This window comes from Astatotilapia calliptera, chromosome 4 (genome assembly GCF_900246225.1).
Source record: "Astatotilapia calliptera chromosome 4, fAstCal1.2, whole genome shotgun sequence".
NCBI lineage: Eukaryota > Metazoa > Chordata > Actinopteri > Cichliformes > Cichlidae > Astatotilapia > Astatotilapia calliptera.
In genome coordinates, this window is record NC_039305.1 from 22719077 (window position 1) to 22738540 (window position 19464).

At 42.4% G+C, this 19464-nt stretch overlaps 1 protein-coding gene and 1 pseudogene across 4 annotated transcripts; one reads left to right on the plus strand and one right to left on the minus strand.

Moving 5' to 3' along the window:
- Window positions 1–6273, plus strand: part of LOC113021568 (myosin-16-like) — a 30801-nt pseudogene extending 24528 nt beyond the window's left edge.
- Window positions 6274–8141: 1868 nt separating this feature from the next.
- wipi2 (WD repeat domain, phosphoinositide interacting 2) lies at window positions 8142–16955 on the minus strand. 4 transcript variants are annotated; one of them, XM_026165521.1, is made up of 13 exons: window positions 16673–16955; window positions 15780–15862; window positions 15355–15513; window positions 12815–12984; window positions 12605–12701; window positions 11864–11961; window positions 10715–10807; window positions 10494–10564; window positions 10271–10384; window positions 10001–10165; window positions 9200–9307; window positions 9013–9110; window positions 8142–8781 (listed from the first exon to the last, which is right to left on the minus strand). In XM_026165521.1, exons 1-13 carry the CDS (start codon window positions 16744–16746, stop codon window positions 8669–8671), a joined length of 1443 nt encoding a protein of 480 aa, XP_026021306.1. In that variant the 5' UTR covers window positions 16747–16955; the 3' UTR covers window positions 8142–8668. The 4 variants fall into 4 exon arrangements, with proteins under 4 accessions (XP_026021306.1, XP_026021307.1, XP_026021309.1 ...); XM_026165522.1 differs by having other exon boundaries at window positions 10277–10384; window positions 16673–16954; XM_026165524.1 differs by lacking the exon at window positions 15355–15513 and having other exon boundaries at window positions 10277–10384; window positions 16673–16940.
- Window positions 16956–19464: the final 2509 nt, after the last annotated feature.

Here is a 19464-nt window from a genome sequence, read left to right on the forward strand (position 1 = left end):
TTGGGCCATATTGATGACCCTCTGGAGTGCCTTTCTGTGTGCTGTGGTGCAGCTGGAGAACCACACACCGATGCAATATGTCAGCACACTTTCAATGGAGCAGCGGTAGAGCAGCAGCTCCTGCTTCAGGTCCATTTTTCTGAGGATTCTCAGAAAGTGGAGACGCTGTTGGGCCTTCTTTAAGACCGCAGAGGTGTTAGAGCTCCATTGGAGGTATATAAAGCGCCTTGCGGTGAAAGTTGTTGTGATTTAGCACTATATGAATAAAATAAAGCAATCATTTGAGTGTGATCATATTTTTTGTTACTCTTTTCCCTCTCTGGTCTTCTCTGTACTATGTCCAGGTACTATATCCTCAACACCCACATCATCCTCAAGGGACTTGCTGACAACAAGAAGGCCTCTGAGCTCATCCTAAATTCCATCGGCCTAGATAACATGGAGCCACTCCAAGGTACACCACTATTACAAAGACCCAGAAGAATGAATGCTACAATATTCCTTCGCTTCAATAAAATCATACATTGTCTAAATTTTCTTATGATTTAAATCTTCAAAAAGTACAAGTGATGATTATGACTGTTAAATACTATCTACTATTGGCATCTGGTACAGATATAGTATAGTATATAATATTGTAGTACTAGTATAATACTGTCTGTAATATGTTCAAAGCTGTTTATCTAAAGACTGACCATAGGTCTTCTTTTTTTCTATCATTTCCTTTTTTCTTTGTCTTTCTTTTTTCCATCTTTTGCTTGTCTGTGTTTTCCTCCCATCCTGCCAGGATTCTTTTTCCATGCGGGCATCCTGGCAAAGCTGGAGGACATGCGTGATGAGCGGCTGGCAACGATCATAACCATGCTGCAGGCTCAGCTTAGAGGATTTCTGATGAGGATTGAGTTTAAGAAGATGCTGACCCTCAGTGTGTGGATCTGTTTGTATATGCATGCATGCACAGTACTGTAGCCGTTTTGGTTGTTCTTTCTGCATTTATGTGGCGCGTGTTATGTAGAATTGCACTGATGGGTATCCAGCACAATGTGAGGAAGTTCCTCCAGTTACGCTGCTGGGGTTAGTGGAAACTCTACACTAAGGTCAAATTTTGAAATTACTCCTCTTGACAAATGATTAATTATCATCATCATATTTTCATCATCATATTTCTTGCTTTGTGCCGACAGGTGAAGCCCCTGCTGATGGTCAGATGTCAGGAAGAGACCTTCAAAGCTAAGGAGGAGCTGAGGGTGGCAGTGGAGAAGGTGAAGGGACTGGAGAGCTAGATTAAAGATCTGGAAAGAAAGCTTGTCACTCTGTCACAAGAGAAGAATGACCTTGCCCTGTCATTGGCTGCAGTAAGTAGATCATTATGTCTACACACAGCACTGCTTAGCAGATGTTTCTGTGCATTTATGCTATATTTAGAGTCCTGCAAATTAAATTCCTGTAGTATATTGGAAATCTTTTTTCTGCAAAGTAGCACAGTAAAACAACCAATACAATAAAAGGCTGATGCCTTTGTTGTTTCTTTAGTGTAAAGGATGCTTATGAGCCAATGTTTGTGCTTCCCATGTGTTACCGTTACATCAGGATAATACATATTATACATCTTTAAATCGCTTTGTTTCTCTTGTGCCTTTGTCTCTCTGCAGGAGCAGGACACAGTGGGTGATGCAGAGGAGCGCTGCACATGGCTGATGCACCAGAAGGTCCAGCTGGAGGAGACTGTGCAGGTAATTTGCAATACAGGATCTGTACTGTGTTACAGACGTCTTTAGCATCTACCAGTAGAGCTCAGTGGAGGCCATTTGGTATAATCTGCAGTAATACAGCAGCAAACAGGATAAAGGGGATTTTTTTTGTCAGTAATAATAACTTGGATCGCCAGTATATGTGAATATAAATGGAGTAAAATTTAATGTTGGGATAACTAGCAAAATGGCCTTGTGTATGTTTAGCACATACACAAGGTCGAATACTCATTAAATGAGGTCATTATTATTTAGAGCTTTTCATTTCTTGGAATCCACAAAAAGTCTTTTTTTTTTCTTTTTCTTTTTCTTTTTCTTTTTTACAAACAATTGTGAGTTTAGGATCTAAATGAGCGCCTGGAGGAAGAAGAAGGCAACACAGCGTCTCTTCACAACCAGAGAAGGCAGCTGGAGGGGAAACTGCATAAGCTGAGGAGAGACCTGGACTCCCTGGAGTCTACACTGGCCAAGACTGAGAAGGAGAAACAGGTTAAGGGCACAGGGAACAGGAGTGTAGCAGCTGATGAGATGTAGCTCATTTGCATTTTCTGTGCCTGCAGACATTTGGACAAATAACCACAAAACCAGGAGATTTGATGCAGAATTTGAAGGTTATGACTAAATGCTGGTGACCTGTCCAGAGTGTACCCTGCCACTTGACGAATGGGAACTGGCATATGAAAAGTGAGAGAGGGGACAAGAGTGCTCTCTCTCTCACACACACACACACACACACACACACACACACACACACACACACACACACACACACACACACACACACACACACACACACACAGATTTACATTTATTTCCTGGACACTTGCACTTGATAAACAAAACTTTCTTCCTTGAAAGCCTAACCTAAAAGTAAACTAAAATTTGTCTTCATCTCAAAATTTAAAGCCCGACATTATAGATACATGCTTTTTGTCTCATCATATTGACCTCATCTGTAAGTATAACATAGAAGAAGATAAAGGTTTACACCATTTCTACATATATTTGTGTATGTTCCTGTTATCTACAAACTGTCAGTGGAAATGGACCCTCTTTCATGTTCTGCTGTGTCCATTTGTTGTGTGTTTAAAGGAGAGACTTTGAAATTATCAACACGAACTAGAAGGAGGAGGATGAGCAAGCTCTCAGCACCACGCTCACCCAGAAACTCAAAGAACACCAGGTTGGTGAAACTACAATAGCTTTTTATTTTCACTATATTCTTAATAAGGGTTATTTGAAACTGTTCCTTCTTCTGTCAGGGCTAACAGGGTGTCAGAAGCACCGTACAAGATGCACACTTTAGCAGTTGTAGATGCTATTTATGCAAAACCTGAACTACAATTGTAAATTATTTTTAGCAGCACAGATGGCTGTACTAGTTGGTCTACTGTTTATACAGAAAGTTCCAACACTCTGAGTCTGGTGGTCATCTGACCTCTCTGACGGCATCATCATGAAGCTTAAATTTCTATTCATCCATTAAATGTCTTACCAACAGTTGGAGGATTGTTCATTTTCTTTTGGCTGCTCCCGTTAGGGTGAGCCACACATCATCTGCCTCCATCTCACCCCATCCCTAGCATCCTCATCTGTTACGCATATCCACTATCTGTCCTCTGCACATGTCCAAACCTTCTTCTAAACCTCAACCGGAGGAGTCAACCGGAGTCGTCTCTCTGATGTATCCTGTCCATCCTGGTCACTCCCAAAAGAATCATAGCATCTTCACGCTACAGGATGAATTCTAATAAATACACTGATAAAAGTGAACTTTTATTGGAAGTGAAGAGAAAAAAAGATTAAAGCTTGGTGAAAGCAAATGAAAGCTAACCGGACGGCTAAAATGACAATGATGGGAGCAAAGAAGCATTGCAGTGTGAAAATTTGGAAATAGGAAAGTGAGAAGCAAAAGAGGATAAAGAGCAGTGATGATTAATAGTCTGGCTTTAAAGACGCAAGGTTTTTGCTGTGAGTGCTTATGCACGCGTTGATTCGTTTTCTATCCTCTTTCAGGGACGCATCGAGGAGCTGGAGGAGGAGCTGGAAGCTGAACGAGCCATGAGAGCCAAGGCACACGGACAGCTTGTATCACAGCTTTACCTAGCAGTTTCATCTTTGAGAGTCTATTTCAGTCCAAACGTGATACATACCTGACCACTACGCATATGAATTCAAGTAAAAAATACGCAGACATGTGACATTATGCTACAGCTAGAGAGTCAAGTTGTTTTCCTGTTAGGTAGAGAAGCAGAGAGCAGAGCTGTCACTAGATCTGGTGGACCTCAGTGACAGACCGGAAGAAGCGGGAGATCTCAACGCCACCGTGAAAGCTGCTCAGAAAGCAAAGCTAGATCTTTAGACTCTTGTGTGCTTAACTCTTTCAAAATAAAACAGCCACAAACATAGACGCTCAGCCACTCTTATAGATGAACTCTGAGGCCCACAAAGTGGAGGACAGCGTGTCGGAGGCAAACACTCGCCTGGCTGAGATGGAGCACACTCAGACAGAGCTCAGTGCTGGCAAAATCCATCTGACTGGTGAGAATGCGAATGCATGCATTACTGTTCCTTGTTGAGCTGGATGCATCATGCATTTGCCTCTCCACCTCTCCATCCAGACTACCTATCCACAGGCTCATAACTCAGCCTGGTGAATGCCCTGCATGATCTCTTGCAGTTAAAGGAGCAGCTGGATGAGGAGTTAGAATCCCGTGGGGAGATCCAGCGTCTTGTGTCCAAGCTCACTGCTGACGTCACCACATGGAGGAGCAAGTATGAGACGCCATACGCCGCACCGAGGAGCTGGAGGAGACCAAGTAGGTTCAAAAGAATTTTAAAAAAAGAGTCTTATGAATCATGACAGTGATAAAATTTTAATTTAAATTCCACTCTGGTTCTTTCCTCCCACTCTCTCCCAGGCGCAAACTTGCAGTGCATCTCCAGGAGGCTGAGGAGGCAGCAGAGGCGGCTCAGGCCAGAGCTGCCAGCCTGGAAAAGGTCAAGCAGAGGTTGCAGGGAGAGATGGAGGACTTCACTATAGACATAGAGAAGATACACATGCACAAAAACAAAATCTCAATGTGTACAGGACACAGAAGCACCAGAGGCTATTACACGGCAGAGGTCATGCACATGAGGTTAGTTGCTAACAAACAAATCCAGCAGAGAGCAGTCAAGAGGCAAAATTCCAATAAACAAGCAAAGTGTTTTCAACAGCACTGGAAACAAGAGCAATGCTGGAACGTCTGATTATTCAAAGCTATTACTTAGAAACTTAGTTACCCAACTAATTTCTGATCCAGTTATCCTCACCTTTTGTGTGGATAATGCACTTCTTTATTATATTAATGCTTTCTGTAATGATATATCAGCAACAATTAATAATAATAATGAATCTAACTAACTGAGTTTGCTATGTCTGCCTTTGTGTAAGCAGTCCAATGCGGCAGCTCTGGATAAGAAGCCGGGAGTTTTCGATAAGATGGCAGCCGAGTGGAGCCAGAAGGATGAGGAGCTGCAACTGGAACTGGAGAACAGCCAGATGGAGAGCCGCTCCTACATGATGGAGATCTACATGCTGGAGACGGAAAGCCAGGATCACTTGATGACTGTCTGCAAGGAGAACAAAACCCTCTCAGGTGCTTTCTAACTTGTCCATTACAGCTGATCATAACTTGCAAGCATTTGAAGAAAGGAAAATATGATTCTCAGTGATTAACTGTTGTGTTTTTATTTCTGTGCCATTTCGTTTCAGAGGAGATCAAGGAGTTGACTGTCAGCTTGGGGAAGGAGGCCGCAGCGTCCACAAGCCAAGAAGAACGCGGAGGTGGAGAAAGAGGAGCTGCAGATGACTCTGGAGGAGGCTGAAGCTTCACTGGAAGTTGTGGATGTGCCTTATTTTCCCAGTGTTTTAAAAAATATTATGATGTTATTTAGAAAAGTTTAAGATTTGACATGTGACATGAGTGAAAGAAAGCAGACACAGTGTGTGTGTGTGTTTCCAGGTGGAAGAAGGTTGGTGCTGGAGCTGGCAGCTAATTTGTGTGTTTCTGTAAGAATAGCAGGCCAACAGCAGCCTGTTTAAATACATGAAGACCATCCATGACCTGGACGATGCTGAGGAACGGGCTGAAATGGCAGAGATGACCCTGACAGGAAGTGGTGAACAAGGTCTTAAACTATCAAAAGTCTTTAACATCACTGATAGTCATAATCAGTGTAGTCTTAGAAAATAGCCTGCATGCTGTTGATGTTTTTGCTGATGTGCTGTAAATGTACTGTATGTGTTTTTGTGGAACATCGGGTTTGGGGCTTTGGTTGTTGCTCTTAAAGTTTTGCAAAACTTTTAGATCCTGTATTGTCGATTAACATAGCAGAAAAATGTTTGAAATGTTTTTCTGTACATGTGGAATGTGATTTATATCATCTCAGCGTTGGTGCATAAGCCCTCTAGGAAGGAGTGGTAAAGCTGTGGTCTCACGTCAAGGATAGAGTCCACCCTCGCGTGTGAGTGTGTGTGACCTGCTGCAAAGTTCAATAAGCTGCAATGAAGCAACTTCTTGAGCACATTATTACTCTAGTAGCAGAAAATTTGTATCTTATTGTATTAATTTATTTTTTCCTTGTAGGTGATTCAGATTTGGTCGACTTTCCTTTAAAGTGGTAGCGTTTAAAGTGTCTACAAAAGATTCTGACAAATGGCTCCTTCACGTCCTGAAATGTTACATGAAATGTGTAATTCAGTTCAATTTCATTTCTAAATCTGGACTACTTTGAAGTTCAAGTTCGTGGCATTGTATTAACACACAGTGCCAAAAAATTCTCCTTTTATAGGTGCTCACACTTGCCGATGATCAGTTAATGAAGTGCATTTGATTTTCAGCACCTGGCTGCCATGTCATGTGGAAAAAGTAAGGGTGTAAGTATTGCTTTTGTACTGTCAGGATAACTTTGATATTATGGCTCTTGGCATTACCCCCCTCCCCAAAAAAAGAAAAGAAAAAAAGCATATTCTGACTGAGGCAGTTGGAAAGGGGAACCCACATCACATATGAGCAACATGGGGTACTATAAAAAACAAAGCCACATGTGGTTGTGCAATGGAAAGCTAAAAATTATTTTTCACCTACACGGGTAGGGCTCGAGTCCCACATGAAGTCAGCACTGACATGTACAGAGCATGCACACATCCCCATGCTCTTTTAGTAGGAAGGGCATTAAACTGAGATGGGAGGCAGGTCTATTTTTTAGATGCGATGTTATGTTACAGCACACTGCTCTCACTCGGGCGTTCTGGTCTGTGGGTCAAAGGTTTCTGCTTAGCAGGAGTCATTCTTTCACATACATATTATAGTAATATTACAGTGTGGCATAGAGGATGTCTGAAATTATGTGGTAACACCTAAAAGTATAAAATTCCGATGCTTAAAAACAAATAAAATAAAAACTGGATTTTACCTGACTTCTATTGCTCCAGTAGCTGTGATGCTGGGTAACACATCCTCCCATTCAGTTGGCCTAAGATGCTCTTTATAATGAATGCAAGATGCCAGTGCAACAAGAACAAAAGGCACTTAACTTCATACATCAACATGAATTTATTTTAGTTTCAGATGAACGTTTCACATTTTATACAAAATCATTAGAAAATGCCCGACACTCCAAACTCCCACATCTAATCCTTACTTGGTGGCTTCACACACTGAAAAGGATTATTTGGAGAATCATGCAGCATCCCGGCCCAGATGATGAGGCTCAGCCCGACCTCCAGATCACAATCGAATGATGATGCTCAGCTTGCTCGTTGGCCAAACACTCACTATCCCTGCGTGACACAGTGATATCTCGCCACATCTAATAATGTACAGAGTAAGATACAGTAGGATGAGTTGTTAAGAGGAGACCGGAGAGCTTCCTGCCTTTCTCCGTCGATCATCACCAACCACCGCTTAGATGTATGGACACAGTACCACATCAACAACACCATGCATGTTTTCATACGCATGACACATCATTGGTTATGATTAGCTATGTAGTTTAAAAAAAACAAAAAAAAAACAAGATTGATAGTTTAAAAATTAACCAATGACTGCAGGCCTGAGGACAGGGAGAGGGCAGGAGAAGGTCCACTGAGCCTCTTGTTTGGATGAGGTAAAGTGAGCAGGGGCAGGTGTATAAGCTCATGACTAGATGGTTTGCTAATGTACATGCCCGAGCACACACACGCACGCACGCAAGCAAACAATCACATATTTGTCAACACCTCTGCCTCATGCCAAAAACCTTAGACTGATGCCTCGCCCTCTGCAGGACAGTGTACAAGAAAGTGTGTGTGTGTGTGTGAGAGAGAGAGGGGAAGGGGTCAGAAAAGATAGCACACACCCTCGATTAAGATTGAACAAATGAAAGAAGATTTTATTCAGCCAATGAAAAGAGGTCGCCCCTCTCAAACACAAAAAAGCCATCACAGCAAGGGCAGAGAGGCACTTACACAATCTGTTTCTACTCACACACACAGGCTCGCTGTGTGTGAGAGAGTGTCTTTAACAGCGACACAGCTACATTTTTTATTTTTTTAAATGACACTCACACTCTCAGATACTCATTTTCACACTTAAGCTTTTGGCACATGTACATGCAAAGCTTCAGTTTGGCCTGCTCAGGCTAAACTGAGGGAAAAGGGAGCGGGGGGGGGGGGGGGGGGGGGGGAAGAAAGAAAAAAAGACGACGTGTATGTGAACGGACGGATGCATGAACAAACTGGCGGACAGGCTCTTGAACACTTTAAAAGAAAAACAAAGACACTCCCCCCTCCCCGCCTCCATCTTTGATCCTGTCCACGCCCCTTTCGGGGTCACGTGTCTCTAGCAGCACCAGAGGAGCCCTCTGATCGGTGGGTACAGCCATCAGTCCAGTCACTCGGTCTCGAGGATGAGCGGCGGTTGCTCGTTGTCTTCCTCTAAGTGTAGGTCGCTGAGGTCGTCGTCAAGCCCCACCCCTCCCACAGCGCCCTGCTCTTCACAGTAACCTAGGAAAGAAGAGTTCACAAGTCAAACATTGATGAGATTTCTTCTGATTGGATCACTTCCAAACTTGTCCCGCCTTTCTGCACAACTTAATTACAGATAGTCGCTCCAGAACAGCCATCTTTACAAAATAGAAAAAAGTTTATTCGTTTTTATTATTAGTTTTTATTTACCTATTGCCTTTTTTCCCACCAATCAGAAAAAAAGAAAGATATCAATACTGTGTCACCTACCCTTTGAGACAGCAGCACTGTAGGTCTGGGCCACAAGTGGGCGATCATGTGACCCCTGCTCAAGGATCTCATTGGGGGGCTCGGTACTCCCGTCTAACCTGAAGCCAAAGACTGAAATCCTCAGTTTAACTCCCCAAAATTTACCTTACCAGCTAAAGCGAGCCACAATCTGCCAATGCTGTGTTACCTGTGCTGCTTCGTTAGTGTGCATTCGCCTCCCTCCTGTGGATCCAGGTTGTACATATACAGGTAGCCATCAGCCGCTGCTACAAGCAACCTGGGAATCTTCTGAATCCTAATTTTTAACAATTAAAAATGGAGATTCATGAAAGATCCACAAATCCAATCCAACACGTCAATCACATTTATCCTCTTCAGCATCTTCTCTTCTTCAGCACCAGATGTGACATACCAAGCAGCTAATAAGAATCCTACAAGCTCATTAATATTTTCCAGTTTCCTATTCTTAGATTCCTCCTCTGATTCCTTGGCACACAGATGAGGAGCGGCAGAGGTGACGGATGTTAAAATAATGCAAATACTTGAGTAATTTTAAGTGCCTGTCAGAAGCTCAGGACCTATTATGGAAATGCTACTAACTTCAGTTCTCCATACAAAGTGGTACAAAGGCAGAGTGACAGAAGCCTGCACATCCTCAGGAAAACCACCTTGTAAAAACTCATTTTGATTATTATTAATATTAATTATTAATACTACTCGCTACAACTTTAAATTGAAAAAAAAAAAAGTAGGTCAAAGGTGACCAAAGATTAAAATCAGTCAGTATTTTAAAACTTCCTACAATCAAAGTGCAACGTAAATAAAATGTGCTAGAAATTTTGTATGACCTGTGATTGTAAATTCAGTCAACGCTACTTCACATTTTTTCCCCCCCTTTCTCTGGCGTGATAAGAAGTAACAATTTCATAATGTCTCAAACGCAGTGTTGCATTTGTGCTCACTGCGAGTGTGGAAAGTGTGTACTCACACAGCTAAGGCGCAGATATTCTTATGCCCGCAAAAGGGTAGACGTACAGTGGCGAAGGCTCGCCCCTGGGTAAACATTTCCGTGACTTGGGAAGGCAGGTAGGTGGTGGACGCCATCAAGACCTTCCCCAGGTAACCTCCCCACGTGGTGGGCTCCTCGGCTGGCCTGAGCGAACACGTACAGAATGTGAGATGCATGTTTTCGTTGGAGGAAGCAGCAGCTTGATAAGTGGCTACGAAACAAGCCATCCAAAGACAGACAGCTACGTACACATACTTCTCCTTCTGTGTTTCTAATTTGAAGATGTGGACCGTCTCTGTGTTGCTGGAGGCAGAAAGGTACAGGCTGTCCATACTGAACGCCAGCGAACAGATGCTCACGCACCTGAGAAGACAAGCACGGCAACACACGTGCACAGAGGAGATGGTAAACGCGTACAAAAGCGTGCACAGATGTTACGAAGAATCAAAACTGCAGTGCATGAGCCGTCTACCTCTTGACTCCTCGTCGAAACTCAAAGAGCTTCTGTCCCTCTGGGATCGAGAAGACACGGATGACTGTACCCTGAGAGGAAGTGAAAAAAAAAAGGCACAAGATGTACAGAGTTGCAACACTATTACAGGATGCAAGAATCAAAATCTGCATTTCCTCATGTGGAAAACAAAATTAGCTGCGGAGATGACAGGGTAATGTCCTGCACAGCAGCTGAACTACCTTCTCTGATGCTGTAGCCAGCTTAGTTCCAGTAGCATCGAAAGCCAGAGCCGCTAATGGGCTGTCGTGGGCTGGAATCATATTTGCTGCTCTCTGGAAAACGACACACAGATTAACTACTTTACAAACCTGCTTTCAGGCCCAGAAACACCTTCAGACAAAAACAGCCAAACGCACAATAAGCACTGCAGGAGTGCTCAGACCTTTATATAAGAGAAGCCAAACCACCAATTTACAAAACACACGGCACAACACAGGAGAACCAGCTGAAGAGGAAAAGACTCAACTCTAAGCCTGCACTTTAAAGACAAAGGTCGCTCTTTCAAAGATGCAAATGTTCACATTTTAGGCCGAGAAGATGGAAAAGTAAAGGAGGTCATCCACGTCCACTATGAAAGACCATCAATTAACCAAGTTTGTGATTCCGGTCAGACACAGGGGCCATGCAGTCCTTCAAGACTCCTCCATCACTGTGTGTTGCTGGAAGCGCATGAGTTAAGTATTTGCTGAATGGTGATTGGTTGACTAGATCAGGGAGCGACAGCTGAATTAACCAGCAACGCTTTTAAAAGTAATAACTGTGGTTCTTCACTGCAGCTGGCTGACCGACCAATAACAGCACTGCCTCCATCTGACAACAGAGCTCTCTGCAGGCAGACGGCTCTGTGCCCCGACTAGAGCGACTACATCTGCTGTTACAGGCTGTTCAACCCCCGCTCGCACTCACACTGTGCCTCAGGAGACCTCAGCAGCCACACAATGGTTGGGCGGGGCAGTGGCTGACGGAGGTTTCACACTTCGGTGCTCAGTGATGGTAATGACCCAGTCTTTTTTCACAACTTGGCTGATGATTAACAACAACCCTTAGTGGAAAACCCCCACTAGGTGTTAAACACCTCTCAGCCCAAGTAGTTTTAAAACTGAAGAAGCCTCTTTGATGAACCTAAAGAAATCCAGCTGATTTCTTTTCAAGCACTCAAAGCTACCATGACCTGGACGACTGAGTATCTACACAGACATTCGTCAGAAACTGAAACACTACTGTGGCACAGCAAGCGTATGCCCCGGAAAATGCTTTGTAATAAATCCTGATGATGGCTTTATTTAAAAACAGGAGCACATAAAGTAACATTGTCTGGGTTCACCTACCAAGTTGACTGTGTCAAACACTTGGACCTCTCCTATCGTAGCACTGCCTGGGTATGCCAGGTAACAGTTATCATTGCTGATGGAAAGGGCACACAATCCTGGAGAGATACGAGCACAAAGACAAACTAATCAGTAAAAAAAAAAGATGGAGAGAAAAAACAAAACGTGTCAACACAACCAACTACAACAATGGTATCGGTAACATTAAAAGAAAAGAGGAGAAGAAATGAAGTCTTAGTGTTGAGAGTGGCAGACAAAACAACGCTGTTCAAAATAAACTGAGAAAATGAAAGTGGAGACACTTCTCAGCTGATACGAGAAAGTCATATTACTGCTTTCAGTGGGCCTCACTCATAAACCGCGTGAGCACACGTTACGCACAAATCTGAGTCGTACTCTGCAAACAAATTTTGAATAGCTACGTATGAATCTTGGGCTAACTGAACAGATGGTCCTTTCACTCCAGCTCTTTATTCTCTTTTGATTAGTTTTATTCATTCGTTTTTAAACCTATGCTACAGTCCAGATCTACATACAGTCATGGAGGCCCAAGATTTTTTCCCTTTCATTTTAAAATGAAAAACTAGATTTGTACATTTCTAAATATTCACGATGAGGCCCAATACAAGCATATACATGTAAAGTGGAAAAAAAGGTAAACTTTTATAAAAAGCACATATTACATTCACTATATTTTCCTATTTATATGATGATGATGACAGACTGTTTCTTCAGACTCACCTGAAGGGTTAGGCGGAGTCTCTCTAATAGTGTGCAGCACTTTCATGTCTCTGATGTTGTGAATATAGAGCGACTCTTCCAGGCACACAATCAGCCTCTGCGGAGGAACCACGCAACATCAACTTGTGTGTACTTAGCAAACAAAGTCGTCATTAGAGGGTAAATAAGCCTCTTCATATTCATGAACACTGCAAACGACCCCTGGCCTACCTGTCTGTTGAGCTTCACAGCCAGTATAGTGTTTGAATAGGAGTAGTTGCAGATCTCAGTTCCCTTCTTGAAGTGACAGACTTTGAGCTTCCGGGGGGCCTTCAGACTAACTATAGCCACCAGGCTGCTGGAGAACAGACGCTCCACAATGCACACATCCTCAGTGTCAGCTGCAGGAGACGGACACAAAATTATTATTTCATCAGTGCTCTGACATTTTATAATCACTTATGTGATTAAAGGATTAGATCATCTTAAACAGTTTGACAATTTGGGCTTAGACATTAAAGCATCCCATAATAACTACAATACTGTAATAAATAATCAGCTGATGAGCAAAGGAATAAAGCTCCAAGCATGATAGTGCATTTGTAGCCTGCAGGTGCCATAGAGCACTGTGCAGACCCACATACCCGTTTATTGTCACCAGGGGGCAGTGTCAAAAATACAACAAAGGAAATACGTGCTACGCTGTTGTTAGCGTAGCACGTACCATCCAGAAGAAATAACTCAAAAAACTTAATCAGTGAAGTGAAACCAAATGTTAAAAACAGTAACCTATATCTGCTCCCAGTGAGTGCATTTCCCCATTCCTCTTTGTGGTGAGCTCTACCTTGTTTCCCCCTTTCCTAGTTAAGCTAATTGAGCTACACATTGTTGCTTCTTCATAGCTAAAGACTTACACCAATGTGTCTACCCTTTATTTTTTTTTGACTCTACTCGAGTTATTTTCTGTGATTCAGACTTCAAAATATACATATCCACCTATAGTGGAACAAAGAACCACAGTGGCATCACTGATAACTGAAAGAACTACTAAATGAAGTAAAGCTGAATTCATGTTTTTCTACTGCTATCATACTTAAAACTCAGCTTCGATCCTTTGTTTTAGTGATGATTAATAACATTGGTGGAATATGGGGCACAGCTGTGGAAGCGGGACATGCCACAAACAGGAGAACCACTACTTAAGGAAGCTGTCTTCTGATTGGCTGACATTTGAAAACAAAAGGTTTCAACAGCAGCCGTATGGGTTGCTGTCTCAAAGCCAGAGGAAATACAAAAGCAAGAGGGAGGGGAAAAAAATTATTACTTGCACAGATTACTCATAGTTTTAAACTGACCATGCTGAATGTGCACCATGTAACAGTGTGTATGAAATGTGAGCAAAACATTCTGGGACTGGGAATACCCCCCCCCAATTATTCTCTCTTTGACAATCTTCAGCGTGGCTGCTATTTTTAGATCACTCCATGGAAGTCGCGTTAGGTCTCATTGCATCTGCGCCTCTGTAAGACCTGCTGGATCTCCTCCAGTGTCTCAAATCGTGATCCTTAAAACTTTATTTTCATTTTGAAGAGTGGAACAAGCTGTAGGAAGCCAAACGGTCCACGTGGCGAGTGAAAATTGGTTTGGTGAGGCCAAGAAGAAAACTCCTGGTATGCAATGCGACTCAGGGCTTTTCATCTAAACCGGGGGGGGCCTCGGGTGCGTGAGCCCTAGAGGCCTGGAGTATTCCACCCCTGATCTAAACATCATCTCTCCAAGTCCAGAACTCTGCAGAGGGAGGGCAATTCATGAGGCAGGGTCCTAGGAATATTGAGCAATGATTTCACTCTCACACACACACACACACACACACACACACACACACACACACACGGTCAGTGCTTATCTGCTTGCAAGTCTGAGGTCTGTGGTGAAACTGCAGCATGCACAGTTCCAGTGGTCAGAAAGGGACTTCCAGGGAATGATCCAAAAATACAGAGTGGGCTGGAATCTGTCTGGTCTTGCTCAAGAAGTACAGATGTGGATAGTTTTGCATTTTATACCTAGACTGTGTGAACTTCTTTCCTTCTTTTATCTAGGGTGCAAAAACAATCAAAAAGCTAGCCTTTAACACTTTGTTTCATGAAAGAGTCGAACGAGCGGTGTTCAGAAATTGTAGAAATGGCTTTCCCATTCTCTTGTGCTGACTATAAAACTTAAATCACCTACTCCCGTCTTCTTCTTTGGTATTTAAATATAAATTAATTAGCAAAAAAGTCAGAATACAACATATAGGTTAATAAAAGGGATGCAGCAGAAATCATATGTAACCTTTGTCCATATACAAGGAGGATGGTTGATGCTTAAGCATACTAGTGAGAGGAAAGGGCAGACATACTTCATTAATTATTTAAAGTAAAAGCACTGCACGAGTGGTATAGTGACTCCAAACTAACAGGAACAAATGCAGTAATACCTCATAAAATATAATCAAGCAATGAAGTAACAGTTTTTATAAGACAAGTACCTTTAAAGCCAACTAACTTAAAACAAATTATTTGCTCCGCTGCAAATACCTCAATGGCCAACTACATCTGGACAACTAGATAAAGGTATATCTGGCAGCCTCTCCAGCGAGACTGTCCTGCAGATGGACTGCTTCAGACTGCAGCTGGTAAAGGTAGTCGGCCATTTTATAACAGGCAAACCTTGCAGTGTCCTCCTTCCCCTGTGCAGTTTTTCGCGTTACGCCGCATGGACCGATTATCTACCTGTTGAACGTTGCTTCAGCTCTACAGTGTGCAGTCGATCGCCGTCATCGGCATCAGTCATAGGTAGCACAGATGGAATCTGTGCCTGGGAGTGAAGACTAACTGGAGAGGCAGAGGAAGAGCGACATCGAGGACCACCGCAACAGGGGCCTACTCTGTCTACGCCATTAGCATACACATGTGTGGTTAAATTACTGGAAAGAGTTTCATGTTATGCAGCCTCGTGCACCATTACCACCACCATTACACCCAAGTCGCACTTTCACAAAAACAAACCAAAAAAAATGCATGCCTTTAAAACAAAACAGCTAACTGCATGCAACTATTGTGTGTGCATTCTCTTTAGTGATTGGATGAGGAAAACAAACACAAACGGGTGAGTAGATGGAAGTAGAAAGCCAGAACAGAGGTCAGTTTATACTTACTACATTCATATATCTGCTCCAATTTGTCCACAGAGGACAGGGAGAAAAACTTGTATCCTGATTTGGTGCCAACAGCTAAGGACCTGTACATGACACAGAAAGGAAGCGTGGCAGTGACCAAGCACGGTGTCACAGACATACACTGAATAACAATGCACTCTGTGGTCGTTGTTACAGCCACATTGTATTAGTCTACACAATGAAAAACAGGGGGTTCGGTCTAATTTCAGTGATATCGACTAACTCCGCGTACCCTAGATACATTGGTCACTGTGGTCTCAGTGTGATTGTGATCACACGACTAACGCTGTGTTGCAATAATACCAGGCCTCTGCTGCTGAGAGCAAACACCGGCAAATTTAGTACATGACCGAGTTTAAATTCGACATGTCTATCTTAATCATATTAAAACAAATACAGTGACCCAGTTCGAGTCACAATTTCCTACAACAATTTCCAGCAGTCTTCCAGCTGTTCACCAGTAATGAGTCCAAAACACAGAAAAATCGAATTGCCTTTTACTATTTCTATCTACCGCCAGCCTGAATAAGTAATTACAATTACCCGTAGCAAATATGCGCCTACAGCACACTTAATTTACGAGCATGTTGCTAGTTAGCCTCGGACCACAAAACACTATGCTAGCTAGCAAGCTATGCTAGCATCTGATAAAATAAAAGGTAAATGGGTAGTTTAAAAGAGTAGCTAACCCAAAACACGACGCCTACTGATAGTCTTTTCTAGCATGACAAAAACTACATCTAGGAGATTTCAAATCCATTCCTGTGACCCCGCTAGGCGTCCACACAAGTCCAAGCTGGGTTAATTAGCATTAGCTAGTTTCACAGCACAGGCCATCCGATCCCAAGCCACTTTCCCCGGCCCTGCCTTACGTGTTGTCCTGGTTAAAGTTGGCGAAGAGCAGCTGGCTTCCGCCAGCGTCTCCGCTTTGACTGGCCAGGTTCATGGGTTCGGCACCATCGACGTATAAAGCTTCAGTAGAAATAGCAGCAGCTGGACTGAATACAGTGGTAAAGACCAGAAGTGTTGAGCTTTACGGAACCATCTCTGTTTGCTGCTCTGCTCTAACGATTGTTGTTGTTTTCCACAGGAGCTTGTTGCTCACCCCCAATACGCATGCGTTATGCGCACAGCGTGCAGTTCCTTTAAAGGGCCATGACAGATTTTAATAAATGAGCTCCCCGGACTCTAAACAGGAAACGATACAAAACAAAAATATGAAATGAACAAAAACAAAACATTTAAATAAAGAAAAACCCCACAAACAAAATTATGGTAAAACGGTAAACATACTGGTATCTCGGTTTCTGTCCTTTTTAAACCAATAGGGAGACAGAAACCAGGACCAATCACGACTCTATCAGAAGACTCCTCTGTACATTGAGGATTTCAGAGAACCAGCGCCCCCCATCGTTACATTGTGTAAAAGTCATCTACAATGGAGGCGCTGCTAGTAAGTATTTATTCTACAGTTCCCATCTCCTCATAACACCAGCATGAAAAATTATATTGTTGTATCTTTAGCTTTAATTTAGTTTAAAATTTTAACCTCCTGTTATTCTCTTTTTTAAATTATTAAATATATATAAACAATCATCAATCGAGGCAACGGGATCCTCCCTAAAATGACGATAGTTTATAGTGAATTTTTAAAATGATAAAAAGTTAGTTTTTTTTTCTAATTTGAAGCCTCTTCAATCTACAATTTATGTGCAAGTTTTGTGTTTATTTGCCACTTCTTTTTTAAATGAATTTGTGCACTTCTTATTTCTTACTGAGTGCAGTTCCTGCTCTACACTATTGCAAAGCAAACCTCCAAATAACTAAAAGAACACTGATTGCGTGTGTGAGATTTGAAAAACTCAATGTACTGACACTTTCACTTTCACATAGTCAGATCTTTGTGTTAGAGAGAGGCAAGTGAGTGCAAACTAAGTAATGCCTTTAAAAAAAGAGTTGCAACATTTCATACATCACCATTTTTTAGCCATTATCTGTTGCCTCTTCAATTAATGTGCCGCAGTTTACAACATTTTAACAGATGCTGAAAGGATCATGTAGAGCAGCTTTCAACACATGTGAACATCAGATATTAAAATTGTATTACATATATGTCTAAGTAGCCCGCGTTTTTTCCTTTTAGTATGCCATAATACTGAAAAATAGAAAATTAAGCTTAATAAAGCCACTTATTTTGAGCTTTCTGTGCTTTTGCAAATGCCTTCAATGACTTCAAATGAAAAACGTTCTCTTTCCTCTTTGAATTCTCATGTGGGAGCACTGGACTAAAAACTTTCACATAGCATGACAAAAGTCCCAAATTCTGGCAGTTGGAACAACAAAGTATAAGGCGTGGAATGAAAAGGAAACAGCGAGTGATCCCATCCACTGACTGAAATGTAATTTAGAGCATGAGTCATAGAATTTTTGTCTGTGTATTGGTTTCACTGGAGTTTCAGGTGTAAGTCTGAGCATGTTGGAGTGGAAATTATTCACTCACGCAAATCTGACAGGTAACGTGAAACACCAGGATGAGGCAGTCTTTCCAGACAGTTTATCAGTGAGGATCTCCCGGGAAAACAAAAAGGAAGTGTATAATGTTGAAATACTGTCACCTAGTTGGCAGAGGGGTAAAAGCATAGAAAACAAGAACACGAGTAAACTAAACATACCTTAACCAGAACTCAGTCCACTGTGACAGACTTTTAGTGATTCCACTAGAGTAGCTTTGCACGAGTCACAGTATAAAGAAGGATTATTATTAGTGCAGCCTTTCAGTTCATTCTGTGTAGAACAAATGTTGTTTAAACTCTCTCCTCTTTAACACCACTTACCTTTCGTCCCATTGGCTGCTCCTTGCAAACAGAAGGTTTGAACAGCAGGTGGGTGGGGCTTGTGTGCCCACAGCCAGAATAATGACCTTTGATCTCGTTGAAAGTCTGGTGTATCCAGGATAAACACAAAACATATGGAAGCTTGGCTTTAAGAGTAGGAATCTTTAACCAGTTTCTCTCTAAGGCTCCTCTCAACATTATTTGGACTGTTTCAACACCATCTAAACTCTCATTATGAACAATATTTTGCATTTTCATAACCATGGTGACGACTCTAGTTTTTTTTACACAATCAAGATCAATTATAGAGCATCGCACACACATTTATTATAACCAGTGACTCCACCGAGAGCTTTTCATTTCTTCGTCTGCTCCAGTGCCTTCATCGATCTGAGTCAGCCGTGTCCTTTGGACCAGCCTGCCGTTTCCAGGGGCCGGGTGGCCGCCTCTTCTCCAAAGGTCTGTCAGCACAAACATGATGGGCAGAGATGTGCAGACATATCTTGCTTTTCAAATAGAAAGCAAAGCTGCAGTCCTGGCATTTGAGAAATTTAAAGGCGATTACAGTAGGAGACAGAAACCAGCATGTCTGGCCTACACAGATGTTTGTCACCACACCCCAATCTACCAGCTGTGTTACAGGATGTTAGTTTAAAATACATTCAGATACGCAGTGTTTAAAACTGAATGTTTGCAGTGAGGCTAACCACAGGCAGCTGGTATTTATAAGTATTATTCACCTGAACAAATATGGTTGTCAGGTCACTGTCCCTGATATGGAATCTTATCTGCAAACACAGCCGGGGTGGTGGCAGCAGTGTTGGTCGCCT

Coding starts and splice junctions, on each gene's coding strand:
- wipi2 (XM_026165521.1), bottom strand. CDS start 16,746: ATGAACCTGGCCAGTCAAAGCGGAGACGCTGGCGGAAGCCAGCTGCTC. Junction 9,308..10,000: donor AATATCTGCGCCTTAGCTGT/GTGAGTACACAC, acceptor GTTAAAAATTAG/GATTCAGAAGATTCCCAGGT. Junction 9,111..9,199: donor ACACTAACGAAGCAGCACAG/GTAACACAGCAT, acceptor CTTTGGCTTCAG/GTTAGACGGGAGTACCGAGC.